Genomic DNA, 17,573 nt, shown 5'->3' with positions numbered 1-17,573 from the left:
TAAGCTGGAGCATCCAAAGGCCATCTGCTGCCATATAAGATAACAAGCCTTTACAAAGAAGGGCCCACAAGTGGTCCAGCTGGCTCCTTCTTTACAGAGCTGGGCCATGTTGTCAAACTCAGACCAGAGCCAACCTCATGAGAATGAATGGCTTGGGAGACAGATGCTATCTTTCATAATTAATGACACAACTTGAACAATGGTTCATCCTGGAAGAAGTCCAAGTATATAGAAACATGTATTATTTTTTTCTTCAGTTCACAACTATAATAGATAAAATGGGAAATTAGGGGAGTTTCAGGACGAAAGAATCTAAAGAGTCTATATGCGTCAAACTCTGCACCTACCGTGTGCCTGTTCCTCTCTGCTTCAGAGGCATGGCTCAACAATCTCAACACCAATGGTGGAATAGCTCAAGTCAAGAAAGCTAACACTGTGCCACTGGCTGCTTCACCTCAGTAGGAGGACACATTAAAGATCCCCCATGTTCCCATGAAGTTCATGAGAGAGTAATTCTGACTCTTTTTTGTGTGTTGAAAAAATAGCAATGAAATGTCAGATGAGGTCCCTACCTACGCCAAATACATACACACTGAACCCTGGAGAGTTAACATAAGTACCAGTTACTGGGTATGTATGAATGTGTGTGTGTGTGTGTGTCCTTGACCCCATTTGTTTATCGGTAGACACTGATGGAGCACCTACTCTCACCAAGAACTGTGCTAGGCACGGGGGACACAACAACTAACAAGACAGACGTGACCTGCCCTCTTGGAGGCTGAGAGTACAAGGAAAATCAGTCAAAATTACACATATGCTCCGGTCAAAGAGATAAGACACAAGGAGACCAGACATTTCTTTAGATTTACAAGGCAACTTGTCTCTTAAAAGACAGTGAGATGTTTCAAGTATTGACCACTGTTTCCGTCTGCCCACCACTGCCCCTGGTCTTTCCTTGTCCCTTGGGCCCTTCCTTCACATTCAAGCTGAGCCAAGATTTTGCATCGCTTTAGGGGAAGGACATGAAAGTGGAAAGCAGAGAAACAAGAATGTGTCTCCTTGCTTCTGAGTGTCAAAAGCCCTTAGGCTCCAAAGGCATAGAAGATAGATTCGGTAGAAAATATGATTTAAGAGCCAAGTTTCCAAGACTAGGCAGAGCATGTGTGATGGGTGCACATATATTGGTGAATCCCTAAGAGGTGGTTTTGTTCCTTGTTCTTTGGGCCCAGCCATGGTTGGAGGGTGGGAGGTGGGGAGCAGAACCTCCCGCAGATGGCTTGGGGGATCCAAGAGCAGAAGGGACCAATGTCTCATTTCCTGGGCAGATGCCAGTAGGGCAATAAGACCTCGAAGAAGAAACGGCCGTGCAGTGGTTCTTGATAGATGAGCCATGTCGAGCTATGTTCTACTAATGCTTGACATATATTGACTCATCCAATCCTCACAATAACCGTTTCAAGAAGGTACAACAGTCGATTCTTATTAGTAGTGGTAGTTATGTTCTGGAAAGTCTCCACAAACACTGAATCCATGAATAGTAAACTACTGCTCTGAGGGGAAAGACAGAGTTAATTCCTGGAAGCCTCTAGTCACATTTCCATCAATTGATCAACACATAACCTTACGTGTGTTTCTGTTTAAAGATACTTTATTTAATATACACTGTTGATTTATTAACAGTGAAGCCACGGCCAGCAGCGCTATAACTTATACCTGAACAAAGCTTATTTAATACACATATTTTCTCCATAAGTCACAACACAACATTTTTGCACTTATGGACCCTAGACAGCACTTCAGCAGTCCATTTGGGGCCACTTTAAACAGTGAAATCATCAAAAAAGAATAAAAACGCAAAAAAAATTGGACCTCAATGTACAACAAAAAGGACATGTTTGCAGTTGAGAACCACAAGAAGAAGAAGGCAGAGTGTCACCTTGATCTACCACAGCTGGGAATGAGTATATTGGGTAACTCAAATGCCCCCACTGCCGCCACCCTTCCTCCCCCGCACATGTCCACAAATGATTGCAAATGAGCTGCAGGTATTGATTTTGGTGTTACAAAGAAATTTTGGTGAGTAGGTGAATTCGCAAATACAGAATCCGTGAATAATGAGGATCAACTATATTTTTATCTCTATTTTGGAGACAAGGAAACCAAAGCACAGAAAGTTTGCAGCTACGGAGTTCAACTCACACTGGCATCATATGGGAAGAGCAGAGTGGCATAGGGTCCCCAAGAATCCTATGGTTCTGAATGGGGCTTTGTGGACGAGAATGAGAGAGAATTCAACTGTGACCAGTTCAGCCTGACCAATGATATGTGGTAGGATGATGGACATCCTAGTAAATGCCAGTGTGACTAGAGGCCACTCAAACCCAGATCCTCCCTCCCCCAAGCTCTTGCACTCTAAGCCCCCAGAACTTGGATGTCACCCTGGCGGAAAGAGGTAGCACATCCCAAACTGACTGAGACTAAGTTTCCATCATGCTGTGGTAATGGGGCTCAACACAGAAGCAATTGCATTAATTTAAGTTTGGGGTTTGGGATCCACACCTGTTCAGACAAAAGATTCAACCAGCATTTTCTATGATGAGCTTTAGCTATACTGCAGGCTAGAAAATTTGCAGGAAAGCAATGCTGAAATCATATCCTTCTCCTTAATTAAACAAAGAGATGCTGGGAATTGGGGTGTGTGCTTGCCAGAGAGGGCAAATGCACTCAGACCACAATTTGTGTTGCTGCTGAAAGCTGCTAACATGTGCTACTGTGTCTAAGGCAACAATGGTTCAGACAAAAGCATTCACTTTAATTATCCCATCATTTTTCCAAAAGCAAGTTTCTCCATTTGAACATACGAATGACTAGTGCTACTTTAGTTCAGATAAGATTCTTGAAACTTCTCATTTTCTGACACGACACATTAAATCTGACCTTTTTTTTTTCTTAAGGCTTAGAAATGACTACAAGATCTAGTCATTTGTTGGCCTAGTTTTGGAGCCATTTGTGACTACCTTGAGTTGCTTTAAGTTGACAGAACAAATATCTTTAGCTCCGAGTTGCAACAGTTCGTTTCACTATAATGTAAACGATTCTCAATGTACTTTACAAAATATTTAACTCCTCCTAATTGTGACCAAGTAGCACCGAGCACCCACATTAGAGTGAAAAGGCTCAGGACTAGAAGTCATGAACTGAGTCGGACAGCCCTTGGTGACACTGCAGGTCCTCTCAGTGGCCCCATCTCTTTTTCCAGCAGCTGCTGAGCTGACCAGTTCTAAGCCAGTTTTGGCCATCTTTGCTCAGGTGCATCCAGACAGAGACTTGCCTGAGCGAATCCACCAGGTGGGGTTCAGCGCTCACACAGTGACATTAACAACCCTGGGATCCCCCGTTGGCCAGTGGAGACGGGAGTCGGTGGATTAATCCCCCCTCTTGATCCTCCAGATGGAGAGTTCTGAGATGCACTTCATTAGGCTCCTCAGAAGGCCCTGGCAAGATGGAGGGCAGCCACCTAGAGCAAAGGTCAGCTCTGTAATGCTTCTTGTACTGGCCTGTTCCACTCCGCCATTTCCTCTCTCTCGGTCTCTGGAATCCTTTCCTAAATAAACTGTCTGCATACAAACTTTCTCTGGGGCTCAGCTTTTACGGGAATCCACACAAAAACATGAACCATGTCTTTGGCTGGCTGGTTGGTCGGTTGGTTGGTTGGCTGAAAGGTTGGTTGGTTTTTGCCCCAGCCTAGTCTACCATTCCCCAGCTGTGGGACCTTGGGTTAGTCACATTCCTCTTAGCATCATGGCTTCCTCATAGGCAAAATGAGGATGTTAAAATAGAATATTCGTCCCACCAATATTTCTTGAGCATATTCCAGGAACTATTCGAAGCACTGGGGATACAGCAACAAAAAGGAAAGATAATGTTCCCGCCCTCAGGGAGCTTATATGTTGGTTAGAGAGGCAGAAAGAAGCAACAAAGGAACGAATAGATACTCTATCCTCAGGCAGTGATGAACACATCACTGAGGAGGGGCTTTGTAACAGAGATTGTCACAAAGTAAAGAAGCAGACCAAGCTGTTTTGGCATCTGGGGAAACAGCTTTCAAGCAGAGGACAGAGCGAGGGAAAAATCCCCTCAGATGCCCCCTCTCTAACCTGCCTTTGAGATCCTTTGAGAGGCATGTTGATCACGCTTGAATGGAAAAGAAATGGCAGTTTGGAGATGTTAACTGTTTGGCCCTCTGTCATCCATGGCAGCCACATAGCTGAAATTCCTGTATCCTTGGTTTCTGCTCTGGCCACATCCTTTCCAAGCTGCCCAGATGAGGAGATGTGAAAGTTCACCAGGGGCGGAAACTTCAAAGGGAACCCAGCTGATGAAAGAAAACCACTCACACAGCAGTTATTCATGAAGGAGAAAAGGTTACAATAGACTCTAACATGAAACGCAGCTTCTTTCCACTTGTGTAAAAGGTTTGGTCAAAGTAGCCCATGTCTAAATCTCATTTTTAAGACTCTTCTTAGTTCTTAATGATTTCTAATCAGAGCATGTATTACATTAGCATTTTTATGCATACTTTGAAGTTTTGAGAAAACAAAAGTTAAAAGAGGCTGAGTCTAACAAGTCACCCGCTCTTCTTCCAAAGATGTACGAGGGGCAAGTTCCTCATTAAATCATTACAAATAAATCTTTGGCAAGCCCTGTGGGGATGGAGGAAATCAAGTAACTATGAAGATTTGGTGTTGAATCCTTTGAAATGGTCTCTTGCTCTGGGCCTGGGAACATTTGCCAGGATATTAATAACTGACATCCTGTAAAGATTCACAACCTTGTGAGAAAACAAATGTTCAGAAATACTAAGATCATGAGGCAGTTAAGAAGAGGAGGCAGGATTTGAAGCAGTATGGCCTTCCCCGTCATGCCTCACTCCAGCCTCCTGCTGCGGGAGAAAGCCCACTGCTAAGGATAGCAAGGCCTTGGGTTCCATTTAGCAGAAATATGCTCCGTTAGAAGCTTTTCGACACAAAGGAGGAATTTCCTACCAAAGATCGTGGGTTCCACAGCGCCAGGAGCACCCAAAGGTGAAGGCACGGGGTGAGAGGATGTGGGTGGATCCACCAAACACACCGTGGCTACTACATACCCCAGGGATGGAGGGCAGGTAGTTTAAATACAAGAGATGGAAGAAGCTGGAGGATAAAATATCCCCCTGGGAGGCAGTAGAGTCTATTCTCTAAAAAAAGGAAAGTCAGAAATACGCTGGGAAATATTTTGGCAATGAACCCTTTGACACTTATTTGCAAAGAATTTGAAATTGCTGGGCCTGGACTACAGCTCTGAAATAAATAAAAGAATTTCAATTTACTCAGATGATTGGACTCCTTGGGTGAACAATATCTTGCTGTTGACGGAAATCAAAATGGGCATGACACAGAACATGCCTTCATCATCAAATGCTTGTTTCAAGTGGAATGCCCTAGTCATCTCTCCGCCAAGTACGTGTAAATTCAGGAGGTCTGGCAGGTATGCAAAGACAGGGTGGAGTGATAACACACTGCTTGTTGTTTTTCACCCCATCTTTTAATGTGGTCTTCATTCAGAGCAAGGACGCTACGGTGGGGTCACACATCCACATTTAACTCGACAGAATTCAACTATTCACAGTTTGAGAAGAGGGAGAGAGTGAGCAAGAAAGACGAACAACATTTTAAATAGCACGGGTGATCCTATCTGCTATTCCCTTCATTGAGCCCACATCCAGGAGTAAACACTGGAGATGACCCTGCACATAGATTTATATGTATCCATCACTATGCAAGGCTGTACACACAAAACAAGGCATGTTGTCTTTTATGGGTGAGCAGAGAGATGTCTACAAATCACGTGGACTCTCAGTGATTATCACTTAGGCGGGGACTTCAGAATCTAAGCCTTAAACAAAGTAAGCCTTCACTCTATTTTATTAGAGGAAGATGTTTTCAGTTGTTTTTTTTTCTGGGAGAGGAAACAACTTGCTGGCTCTCTTCAGCTGTTCTTATGAACATAAAAAGAACTTTTGTGTTTTTGCTGTTTATTTGAAAATTCTAGAATATCTCCAATATGCTAAGAAGGAAAAGGAAAGGGACCTGAGGGAGGAGGGAAAACAGAGAAAAGTGGATATACTCTCTCCGTATCTCACCTGTCTCAACCTTCAGGAGCTGGGCTCAAGGGGCACAGGGTAAAAGTGAAAGGGCCCAATGGGGCCAGCCCAGCGGCACAGTGGTTACGTTTACACATTCCACTCTGGCGGCCTGGGGTCAGCTGGTTTGGATCCCGGGTGCAGACTTATGCACTACTTGTTAAGCCACGCTGTGGCAGGCGTCCCACGTAAAACAGAGGAAGATGGGCAGGGATGTTAGCTCAGGGCCAGTCTTCCTCAGTAAAAAGAGGAGGATTGGCAACAGATGTTAGTTCAGGGCTAATCTTCCTCAAAAAAAAAAAAAAAAGTGAAAGAGCCCAATTATGGACTGAATCATGTCCCTCCCTAAACCCATATGTTGAAGCCCTAAGCCCCATTGTGACTTATTTGGAGATAGGGTCTTTAAGGAGGTAATTAAGGTTAATGAGGGCATAGAGTGGGGCCTAGTCCAATAGAATTGGTGTCCTTATAAGAAGAGAGAGACAGGGGCTGGCCCGGTGGCACAGCAAAGTGCGCACGTTCCGCTTCTCAGTGGCCCAGGGTTTGCCAGTTTGGATCCTGGGTGCAGACATGGCACCGCTTGGCAAGAGCCATGCTGTGGTAGGCGTCCCACAGATAAAGTAGAGGAAGATGGGCATGGATCTTAGCTCAGGGCCAGTCTTCCTCAGCAAAAAGAGGAGGCTTGGAGAATTGGCACTAGCTAGCTCAGGGCTAATCTTCCTCAAAAAAAAAAAAAAAGAAGAAGAGAGAGACGATAGGAGTGGATACACATAGAAGATAGACCATGTGAAGACACAGCAAGAAGGTGGCCAGCTGCGAGCTAAGAAACCAACCCTGCAGGCACCTAGATCTTGGACTTCCAGCCTCCAGAACTGTGAGGACATAATTTCTGTTGTCTGACCACCTAGTGTGTGGTTTCTGTTACAGCAGCCTGAACAGACCCCACAGGCCCCAACAGGAGTGAAATTCAGGCAGGCATGTGGTGAGCTCCAACCTCCACCATCTCTTCCTGCTGGAGTTCCCCGCCTCATTGACATCTTTATGTTCGTCCACTTGGTAAACTTTTGTGCTTTGGTTATTTTGTGGATGGAGTCCCTGACCAAGGTAGAAATTAATTGTTTGCCTGAAATTTAGAAAAGAGTAGCCTTCTCCCTTGGAAGTGGGTGAAAGTGTCCAAGTTGCTTTGATTTCCACAGGCAGAAAGCGGGAAGGGAGTTCCAGTGTGAGTAAACACCCAGAAGGTGCAAAGGAAAGGGCAGCCTCCTTCGTTTGTTCCATTAATATTTATTTTGAGCACCTGTGATGTGCCAGGCAGTGCAGGAGGTCCGACAGACGCAGTGAGTAAAACAGACCTGGCCTCTGCCCCTAAGAACATGTTGGGAGATTGTCCAGAGCACAGAGAGTGTGCAGGGAGTGATGGGAAGTAAAACGAAGAGTAGATGGAAACAGGGGCCGGCCCCATGGCTGAGTGGTTAAAATTCCACGTGCTCTACTTTGGTGGCCTGGGTTCACAGGTTCAGATCCTGGGTGCAGACCTACTCTACTCATCAGCCATGCTGTGGAGGCATCCCACATACAAAATAGAGGAAGATGGGCACAGACATTAGCTCAGGGCCAGTCTTCCTCAGCCAAAAAAAAGAGGAGGATTGGCAGCAGATGTTAGCTCAGAGTGAATCTTCTTCACAAAAAAACAAAAACAACAACAGAAAGTAGGACAGGAACAGACTGTGGGGAGCTTTGAACCCTGTCTAGAAATTTGTTCTTCATCCAATAGGCAAATGGGGAGCCACTGCAGGTCATTGAGCAGGAGACTGCCCTGGTCACAGACGTCTTTTAAGAATATGAATTTGGAAGCTGTGTGTTGGATCAGTTGAAATAGGAAGAAATTATAGACTGGATAAACAGTAAAGGAATAAGTACTAAAACTCAGACGAGATATAGCCTGAACCAAGGTAATATCAAATTTATATGTGTTTGGTGGGACCAAATCTTATGCTAACATCAATAGAAAACCTCCAAGTATTTTCTCAAACCCTAGAAATGCTATCACCTGTTAGCCTTGGAAAAGTTTCCAAAATACAGAGTTCAATCTTCTAATCTCACAGGCAGCAAATCAGAGATCATTCAGCCAAAACTAACACTGACTTAATTAAGCTGGGGGGTGTGTAAGCTTTTAAGTGTGGGAGTGGCCACATTGCCCAAAGCAAAACTCTCAACGTATCACGTTTATAAGCCAAAAAGTCTCCCATGACCTTGCGTAATTAACTGCAGCAAATTATGAGACAGCAGAAGGAATTAGGGGATCTAAGATAGGAGAATGCAGTTTGAATCTCTATTCTGAGACCTTCTAGCTGTAAACAGGGTGGTCATGGGCCAGTGACAGATGGACTGGTCTCCTGCTCCTCCACCTTTTCTAAAGCGAGGAGGAACTTCTCTCTGCTGGGCAGCCCCATTCTCTCCGTGTTCACCATTACTCAGCATTCACCAAATATTTGCTCAAACAACAGGGACTGCCCCAGCAGCCTCCGTATGTAGGCGCTGCTCTTGGCTATGGAGGTATTAACCACAAAACTGGAGATCCTGCTTCTCATGAGACCTACCTGGCCTTGGGAGGAGACAGAATATCGTAAATCAAAGCGCAAAATAAGTACATTGACTGGACTATGAAGACAATCAAATAAGGTGGACTGATCGAGTGCCCCCAACTAGATATAAAAATCCTCAAGGGCCAGGATCACTCAGTAGCCTCACATATAACCCCACAGTCCTGGAACAGTCCTAACTGGTGCCCTATAAATGCATGTTGAACACTAGCAGCATTGCTCTAAGTGGATCACCCAACGGCAACCAAAGGAGGCTGGCAACAGCCCCAAAAGGTGAAGAGAACCCCTCATTGTCCTTCTGGCATGGCTTTTTTCAAACCAGGAAGTTCAGGAAATGTCAACTGTTGATATAACTAAGAAAGCTCTAAAGCACGTGGGTTTTTTCACTTGCTTGATTTGTTTCGATTTCTCTTTTTCAATGTGGTTCTTGCCACAGAATCATGCGGGGTACTTATTAAAAATACAAATTCCTGGGCCCCACTCTCAACCCACTGAATTAAAATAACTGGAGGAGGGGCCCACGGAACTGCATTTTTTTTTTTTTTTGAGGAAGATTAGCCCTGAGCTAACATCTGCTGCCAATCGTCCTCTTTTTGCTGAGGACGACTGGCCCTGAGCTCACATCCGTGCCCATCTTCCTCTATTTTATATGTGGGATGCCTGCCGCAGCATGCCTTGCCAAGCGGTGCCATGTCTGCACCCAGGATCCAGGCTGGTGAACCCTGGGGCCACCGAAGCAACATGTGTGCACTTAACCACTGCGCCACTGGGCCGGCCCAATGGAACTGCATTTTTAACAAGCTCCTAAATAATACCGATGCTACATTGCTGTCTTAAAAAAAACACATTGCTGATTTAAAAAGAAAAAATCACCCCAAAAGTACACCATGCCTCTTTTCATTTCACTTGCAAATGTCTCCACAAATAGTTCTTCAGAAAGCTCTTACGTAAACTTCCTTTGCAAAACCCTTCAGCCTGGTCACAAGTTGACTTTATTTAGAGAAATGCACTGGGAGACGGAGCCCGCGTGATGAGAGCATTCCATCAGCTGATCCATTCATTCAAAAACTTTGACATGCAGAGACACTGGATGGCTTCAGTGTAAGAACCTCCCTGTCTGGGGAGCTAAAGGAGAGACTTTCCGGAATATTCCCTACCTGTGAAGAGAGCGTGGTAGTGGAGGCCCCTCTCCTTGTCCTGATGGGAGCAGACATCAAATAAGTAGGCTTTGATGGGCCCATCAATGAAGTCAGCAGCAAAATCAAAGAGAACCACACCTATCATGGTGATGGTTATGGCCCAGGTCAGCTTCTTCCTTCGGTCAGCAATCAAAGCTAAAACAGAAATAAACATACCTCACATCAATCCTGGTTTAGAATGACCCACGTTTTTTATTTCCACCAAAACTTCCTGTCATCAAGCTCTCTCCCTTTGCTTTCATTTTGCTTTGTTTTTCCAAATAAAAATAGCTTCATTATATTTTCAGGTTTTAAAAATTACGCCTGTGAATGTCCAGAAAAGGCAAATCTAGAGAGACAGAAAGTTGATTGAGTGGTTACCTAGGGCTGGCGAGGAGGAGGAAGTGAGGAGTGACTACTCATAGTCACTGGGTTTCTTTTTGGTGTGATGAAAATGTCGTGGAATTAGACAGCGGTGATGGTTGACCAACCTTGAGAATAAACTAAAAAGCACTGAGTTTTAAATGGTGATTTTTATGGTATGTGAATCATCTCTCTCTTTTAAAAAGCCACTTAAAAACTTACGCATGCTTATTGGAAACCATTCCAACGAAGCAGAAAAGCTGAGGGAAATGCTTCAAGTCCCAGCCCCAGTGATGGTCATCCTTCAGACATCCCTTCACGCACCTGCACATATCCAGATAGGGGTGGACATTTGCGCCCCAATGCAGTGCTTCGCAAACTTTAGCATGCTTAACCATCACTTGCACGATTTGTTAAAACAGACTGTTGGGCTCCGTCTCCTATGATTCTCCAAGATTCTCCCGTGATTCCTCACTAGGTCTGAAGTGGGACCTGGGGATTTGCATCTCTAACAGCTCCCAGTGACACCAGTGCTGTAGGTCAGAGGACCACGCTTTGAGGCACACTGATAGTGGGATCATGTTGTCCCTGCTCATCTATAACCAACTCTCTTCATTTCTTTGCGTTCCAATTAAGGAAGAACGACTTCACAATTTTAACAAATAATTCTCATTCTATGGATGTGCCACAACTCATTCACCCAATCTCCTATTGGAGAAAAAAAGTTTTCCCTTGCTTTCAGTTTCACTTAAGAATAAAGTGTAATATGTGCACATGTTTTAAGATTACAGTATAAAAATAAGTGAAAAATAAGCCTACTCTCCATTTTTCATTTCCAGTCTTTTAGTACCCCTTCCTAGAAGCCACTATTCTTATCAGGTTTTTTGTGAATTCTTCCAGAAATAGCCTACATTTATGTATTAATGCCCTCTTTTCAATATATACAAATGATAACTGATTATCCTGCCTCATTATCATCCATTCTGCTAGCCTGAGAGCTAATGATCTAAAAATGTGTGCTATTTTTAAGTTTAACAATCCCTTTTTTGATGTAACTTTTTATCTACTACCACCTATTACCAATTAATTGGTGGCTGATTAATGACTAGAAAAAGTGCTCACTATCAGGTTTGTTTTTGCCCAGAATTTGCAATGCAAAAATGTCCCCTTGAGATGACAGGTTGACACCCCATTGATGCCTAACCCATTAAAAGGCTCTACATAAACCTATCAACAGAATTAACTCTGATTTAGACACACAGGTAATTTATTGTAAATATTTATGGAGCCATTTGGCAGCTGGTTAATTTGACAAAGTACTGAATAAAGAAAGCATAATGAGCTCAAAAAACACCACAATTGATAAATAGGTAAAAATATTTAATTTGATAAAAGAGATAAAAATTTCATCCTATCTTAAAATCCTCAGAATAAAAAAGCAATGCATGCTGATGTTTCTAAAAGTAAAGGCTCCCCAGTCTCAGAATTTGAGTCATTCCAAAGCTGAAGTTCATTGTAACCTAGGAGAGAGAATCTGTTCAAACCAAGTTCAAAGAGTCACATAAAGAAATTCACATTCTCCTTCTATGGAGTTACATGATGGGACCCTTTTCCCCGCCTGCCCACCTCATGCAGTCCACTGACCTGATATGACAGCGTCCCCGTTGAGGTACAGAGCCATACCCAGGAGCATTATGACGCTCAGGGCCAGGATGTAGGGTCTCCGCCGGCCCCACCTGGCCCGGCAGTGGTCGCTGGCCGATCCCACCACAGGTTGCAGCAGGAATCCCAGGACGGGACTGAGCAGCCACACCACGCTGTACAGACGCTTGGGCAGGCCCACGCTGAGCAGGACTGGGGTCACGTAGGCCGCCTCCACCGCGTAGCAAAATTCCCGGCCGAACATGGCCATGCTGTGCATGACGAGCCTGCCCGTGGATCTTTTGGGCAGCTCCACGGAGCCAAAGGGGCCATCCTCAGCTAGGGACTTATAGGTGTGAACGCCAGGCTGCCCACTGTTGCCACCCATGGCCACTGGGTGAGGAACCTGCCTGCAAGCCCACCGCCTCCCGGGTGGCCCTCGGGTTTGTGCCTCAAGCTGGATTTGACATAGAGCCTGGCTGAGCAGCCAACAGAGATGATCAGGCTGGGGGAGGGGCTCAAATTCTTTCATGGCTCTAAGATCACAAGTTATGATGAGAGGGAAGGGGGGTGGGGCCTGGGCAGCATAACAGAGATTAGCTGCTGTAAGCCCTCTGGTTCCTTAGAATGTTTTTCCTAAGGAATCTTCCTTTGTGCTGTTCTCACTCTCACTCTCCCTCTCTCCTTCTCTGTCTCTCTGTCTCTCTCTTACACACACACACTATTCCACATGATCACACAGCCAGCTTTGGAACAATAAAACCCTATTATGCAGGTATTAAGTTAAAACATGAATGAGTTGATATCTTTCTATAAACTTTTTTCTAGATACAAATATTCTGTAAGGACAAGTGTTTTTTGTTTTGTTTTGTTTTAAAGATTGGCACCTGAACTAACAACTCTTGCCAATCTTCTTTTTTTTCTTTTTCTGCTTTTTCTCCCCAAATCCCCCCAGTATGTAGTTGTATAGTTTTTAGTTGTGAGTCCTTCTAGTTGTGGCATGTGGGATGCCGCCTCAGCATGGCATGATGAGTGGTGCCACGTCCGTGCCCAGGATCCAAATGGGCGAAACCCTGGGCCACTGAAGCAGAGCATGTGAACTTAACCACTCGGCCACGGGGCCGGCCCAGAACAAGTTGCCTGAACACAAGCTGTCTACACACGCACCTCAAGAGTCAATTAACTAGACTTAAAATGGTGGGCGGTTGCACCCTTCCTTTAAATCACTAGCTGTCTCATAGCACTGTTATATTTGCCTTCATTGCACTTAACACACTTTAAATTAGATGGGTCTGTGTTTATTCTGTTTCTCCTATGTTAACTAGTCTCTGATCCCCTTCAGAGCCATGATTAGGTCTGTTTTACTCATTGTGGTATCCCCAGCAACTAGAATGATACCTGGCACCTAGTAGTTCCTCAATAAATATTTGCTAAAGGAATTCTTAAATGAATGAAGTATATACACTACATTAGTACTGCCAGTCAACTGCCTGTTTGCTCCGAGCCATCCTCTGCTCCTCCTGTGCTGCTCTGTATCAGAAGAGACTACATTTCCCAGGTTCTCTTGCTTTCTGGTTACTAGGTAGATTTGGCCAATGGGAGGCACTGGTGGGGAGACTAGGGGTGGGAGAAGGGAAGAAATCAGAGCATTCCTTTCCCCGACACATATACACTCTCTCTCCTTTCTGAAACATCTCTGGCAGTGGCTGCATCTCCACTGTGAGTCCAGCTTCTGCCAGGCAACCTTGGCTTCTGGGTCCTGATAATACTATCTTTTCCATCATCCCTGCAGCCATGGGAGTGGTCCTGGCTTCATGTTGTTGCTCATATCTGGGTTGCCTCACTATCTTCTGGGCTTCTCAGCTCTTGTATCACTGGTGTAATTCTCTATATTAAATTTGCTCTGTTTTAAAGACTTGGAGTGGGTTTTATTTGCCTTGTTGGACCCTGAGTTCAAATGAAAAGTCTGAGAAGCAGGGGAAACATGATCTTTAGAAAGGCCCCTAAAATTGGTTACAGAGCAAGACTTTAGGTTAGAATATTGAAGTTTAAATTCTGGTTCTACCTCTTCCTAGTTGTATTTCCCTGTGCAAATCACTTAAACTGGTGTTTCCAAAACTGTGTGCCAAGGTGCCCCCGTACACCACAGTGAACTCACATGGGTATCTCAGGATATTTAAAAATGTGAAGACAGTAAACAGAGTGAAACTCAACAACTGTCAGACACCACATGAACCACTGGTGAAGTAGTTCACACTTTCAACATAAGATTGCACTACAATCCTTTCAATGATTTCATATTTTTGTGAGGCTGGGACTTCCACAGACATGATAAAAAGTATTGTATGAAAATCAATGTGGAACAGAAAATGAGAGTAGTGGTGTCCAATTTGATTCCAAGGCATGAGAAAGCCTTGTCCAGTGCAGTGTCCAGCGGGTGCATATGATCCATTAGTAATTGTGGTTAAGAATGAAATAAAAATAAAAATACGTCTTCAATTTATATGTGTATTATATTTTTCAAATAGCTAGTAAGTTGTTAGGACATAAATACTTAAGTTGTTGGGACCTGATATACATAAATGGAATGGTTATATATTTCTTTTGGCCTAGGGGCACCACAAAAAAATTACTGAGAAACTAAGGGAGATGGGAACTAAGAAGGTTTGGGACCATCTGAGCCTTGTGTTCTCATCCGTAAAATGAAGAAGCCTGGCCTACTTTCCTTCCCCCTGTGATTGTTGAAGAGCAACTGAGATACTGTATGTAATGGGTCTTATTGGCTGCCTACTCAATATCTATTCTCCGCTCCCCCCATCCTGATGGAACCTGGATTAGATTCCAGAATCCACCCCTCCCTCACACAACCATGTGCTTCCAGGAAGCTGAGTCCAGGGGAGCTTTATCTGAGGATGATCCTACCTTCTCTGCCAAAGACTGGTGTAGGCTTGGCTTGTGACTTAACTCGGCCCCAGGAGACCCAAGACAAGGTTGGCTGAAGACTTCTGAGACCCCATCTTCTTCTGGATGTTGCTGTGTGTGGATATGAGATCCAAAACTTGGTATCAGGCTGAGGATAAAGCAAACACATGGAGGATGGGAAGTTGGCAGAGCCAGAAGAATGCAGGAAAACAGGGTCTGAGTAACTGGACTCAGGTAACCCTGAAACTCATCATCCTTCCAGCCTCTGGGTATGTGAGCCCAGACACTTCCTTCTTGTTTTGGATATTCTTACTTGCAGTTGAAGGCAGCCTGATTTTATATAGGTAAAAGTATTTTGCAAATTATACAGTGCAATGTAATTGTGACTGAAGCCTAAAACGTGCTTAGAGGGATGACATGAACATAGAGATGAGAGGCCTGGACGCAACCAGTCACCTTGTTCTACATAACTTGTTTTATTTATCACCATCCAGTTTGTAGCATCTCATCACTTCTTACATTGTAGGGTCAAAAGAGAGTGTAAATAAATGTGTATTGAACTATGCATTCAAGAACTATGTATTCCTCTTTCACTAGAATGGACCATCTTCAATTGCCTGCCTCTCTTCCATCCTCCTGAAAACTTCCTATTTTCTCCTTACCTGCCCCTTGCCTACTTCTAAATCTACAGTTGGTCAAAGGATAGCTTAAAAAAAAAGAGGAAGCGTTGCATTTTCTGCACAGGGTCTTAGTCTTAGACTCTTCAAAAGAAAAGTATGGGTCACTAACAAAAGCTACTAGCCTTATTTACATACATTTATTCTTCAAAAGTTCACGCTCTACCAAAACCAATCTTTCATTCAAATATTTTGTATAAAGTCAATTAATCACAGAAATCAATATTCTAAGCTATTCCATCTGTTGATTTACAGATTTTTGCCAACCCCCTTTTATCCTTTCCCTCACCATCCATTCAACAGACACTTTTTTGAGCACCTACTATGACAGTAACCAAGGGGAAAAGGCTTGGTTCATATCCATTAGGACACTGCTACTCAAAGTGTGGTCTTTGAACCAGAAGCATCATAATCACCTGAAAGCCTGGTAGAAATGGAAATTCATGGGTCCCACCCTAGACCCACATTAGAATCCTTAGAGGTGGGCCTAGGAATCTGTTTTAACACTGTCTCCAGATGATTCTTTGTGTGCTGGAGTAACTACCCTAGGAGCTTATGGCCTAGTGAACTAAAAGCAATTGCTATCCTTGGAGATATGTACAAAATGCAATGGGAACATAGGAAGGACCCCTAAGAATAGGAGCTAACAATTACTGGGCACCTAGGATGTTCCAGGCACATCACAGGCATTGTCTTAGACATCACAATGATAGAATGAGATTTGAACACAAGGCCTTTCTGACTCCAAAATTCATAATCACTGTGCAAAACCGCCCTAGGACTGAGAAACACGGGATGCGTCACAAAGAAGACCCAAAGAGAGTTTGAGCCAACTCTCAGTTTGCTACATCAACAAGCTGGAGCATAAGGGGTCGAGAGTATTGTTAATCCTGAAAAATGTTGCAGCATATGGAAAGGCATGGAAGCAAGAAACCACAGCATATTTAGAAACTTCAGGCCGTCCAATATAAAGTGTGAGGAGCAGTTGGTTAGGGATGGCATTGGACAGCTAGGTGGAAGTCTTATTATAAATAAATAGTTCACATGCTATGTAAATGAGTTTATATTTTATTCTATACGAAAAAAAGAGGACCACTGAAGAATTTTACAGGACTGAAACGACCAGTTTGGTGTCAAAAAGATTACTGGTAGTGTAACACAATGGAAAAAAAAAAAAAATGAAGGCAGTGATACTAGAGGTCAAAGTCAGGTAGGAAAGCTGAGTAGTAGTCCAGGTAAGAGGTAACAGGGTCCTGAATGAAAGCTGCAATGAGAGATGGGCAAAGGGATGGATACAGGAGCTATTCACTCCTTTAATAAAATTCACAGTTTCCACCATGGGCCAGTCACTATTCCAGCAACTGGGGATTTAGCAATGAAAAAAACCTACACAGTTTCATAAAGCTTCCATTCTAGCGTGCACTAGTTAAGAGGGAGTGAGGACTGGGGTCAATCAATGTAATATCAGTAGTGACACAGTGTGTGAAGAAAAACAGAACAGGGGAGGGGAGACTGAGTGCTGAGGTGGCTGCTAGTTTAGTTACGGGTCAGGAAAGGACTCTCCTTTGGGCAACGGCCTAAATGAAGTGAGAGGTAAGCTGTGGGCCTATTGGGGGCTGGGGGAGACATGATGGGAGTGGAAGCCAGAGACTGGTAAGGGGAGGAAGAGCCTAGTAGGACTTTCAAACGGATGATGCTACAATGTCCTGAGAAAGAGACACATTTGGGTGATGCTAACAGGAAGCTACACAGACAAGTCAGGCTCGCAGCAGAGTGGTCTAGAGGGAGCAGTGGAAGTTATCTGAAGGAAACCTCAAGAACATTTTCTAAAATTCCAATTCAAAGACACTGGTCTTTGATTTCCTTATCAAATTCAAAGGATCAGGATTTTCTATCTAAGGACATTCATTTTGGTAAATATTAGAGCCAAAAATATTTCAGTGAGTCTCAAAATGTTATTTAAGTGCTATTTAAAGGGCTTTCTTGAAAGCTTTTCACAAACTTAGAA

General features: G+C 43.9%; 1 protein-coding gene across 2 annotated transcripts in view; it reads right to left on the bottom strand.

Moving 5' to 3' along the window:
• SLC45A2 (solute carrier family 45 member 2) overlaps nt 1-12,554 on the bottom strand; it is a 28,944-nt gene extending 16,390 nt beyond the window's left edge. The window contains exons 1-2 of one of the 2 annotated variants that reach the window (XM_046672476.1): nt 11,970-12,554; nt 9,942-10,118 (exon numbers count right to left, since the gene is read on the bottom strand). In XM_046672476.1, the coding sequence (XP_046528432.1) occupies nt 9,942-10,118; nt 11,970-12,498 (706 nt within the window). In that variant the 5' untranslated portion in view covers nt 12,499-12,554. The remainder of the gene's footprint in view (nt 1-9,941; nt 10,119-11,969) is intronic. The other variant, XM_046672475.1, reaches the window with a different exon arrangement.
• Nucleotides 12,555-17,573: the final 5,019 nt, after the last annotated feature.

This window comes from Equus quagga, chromosome 9 (genome assembly GCF_021613505.1).
Source record: "Equus quagga isolate Etosha38 chromosome 9, UCLA_HA_Equagga_1.0, whole genome shotgun sequence".
Lineage (NCBI taxonomy): Eukaryota > Metazoa > Chordata > Mammalia > Perissodactyla > Equidae > Equus > Equus quagga.
Note: the sequence above shows the minus strand (reverse complement) of the source record. Positions and strands in the feature narration are given on the sequence as shown.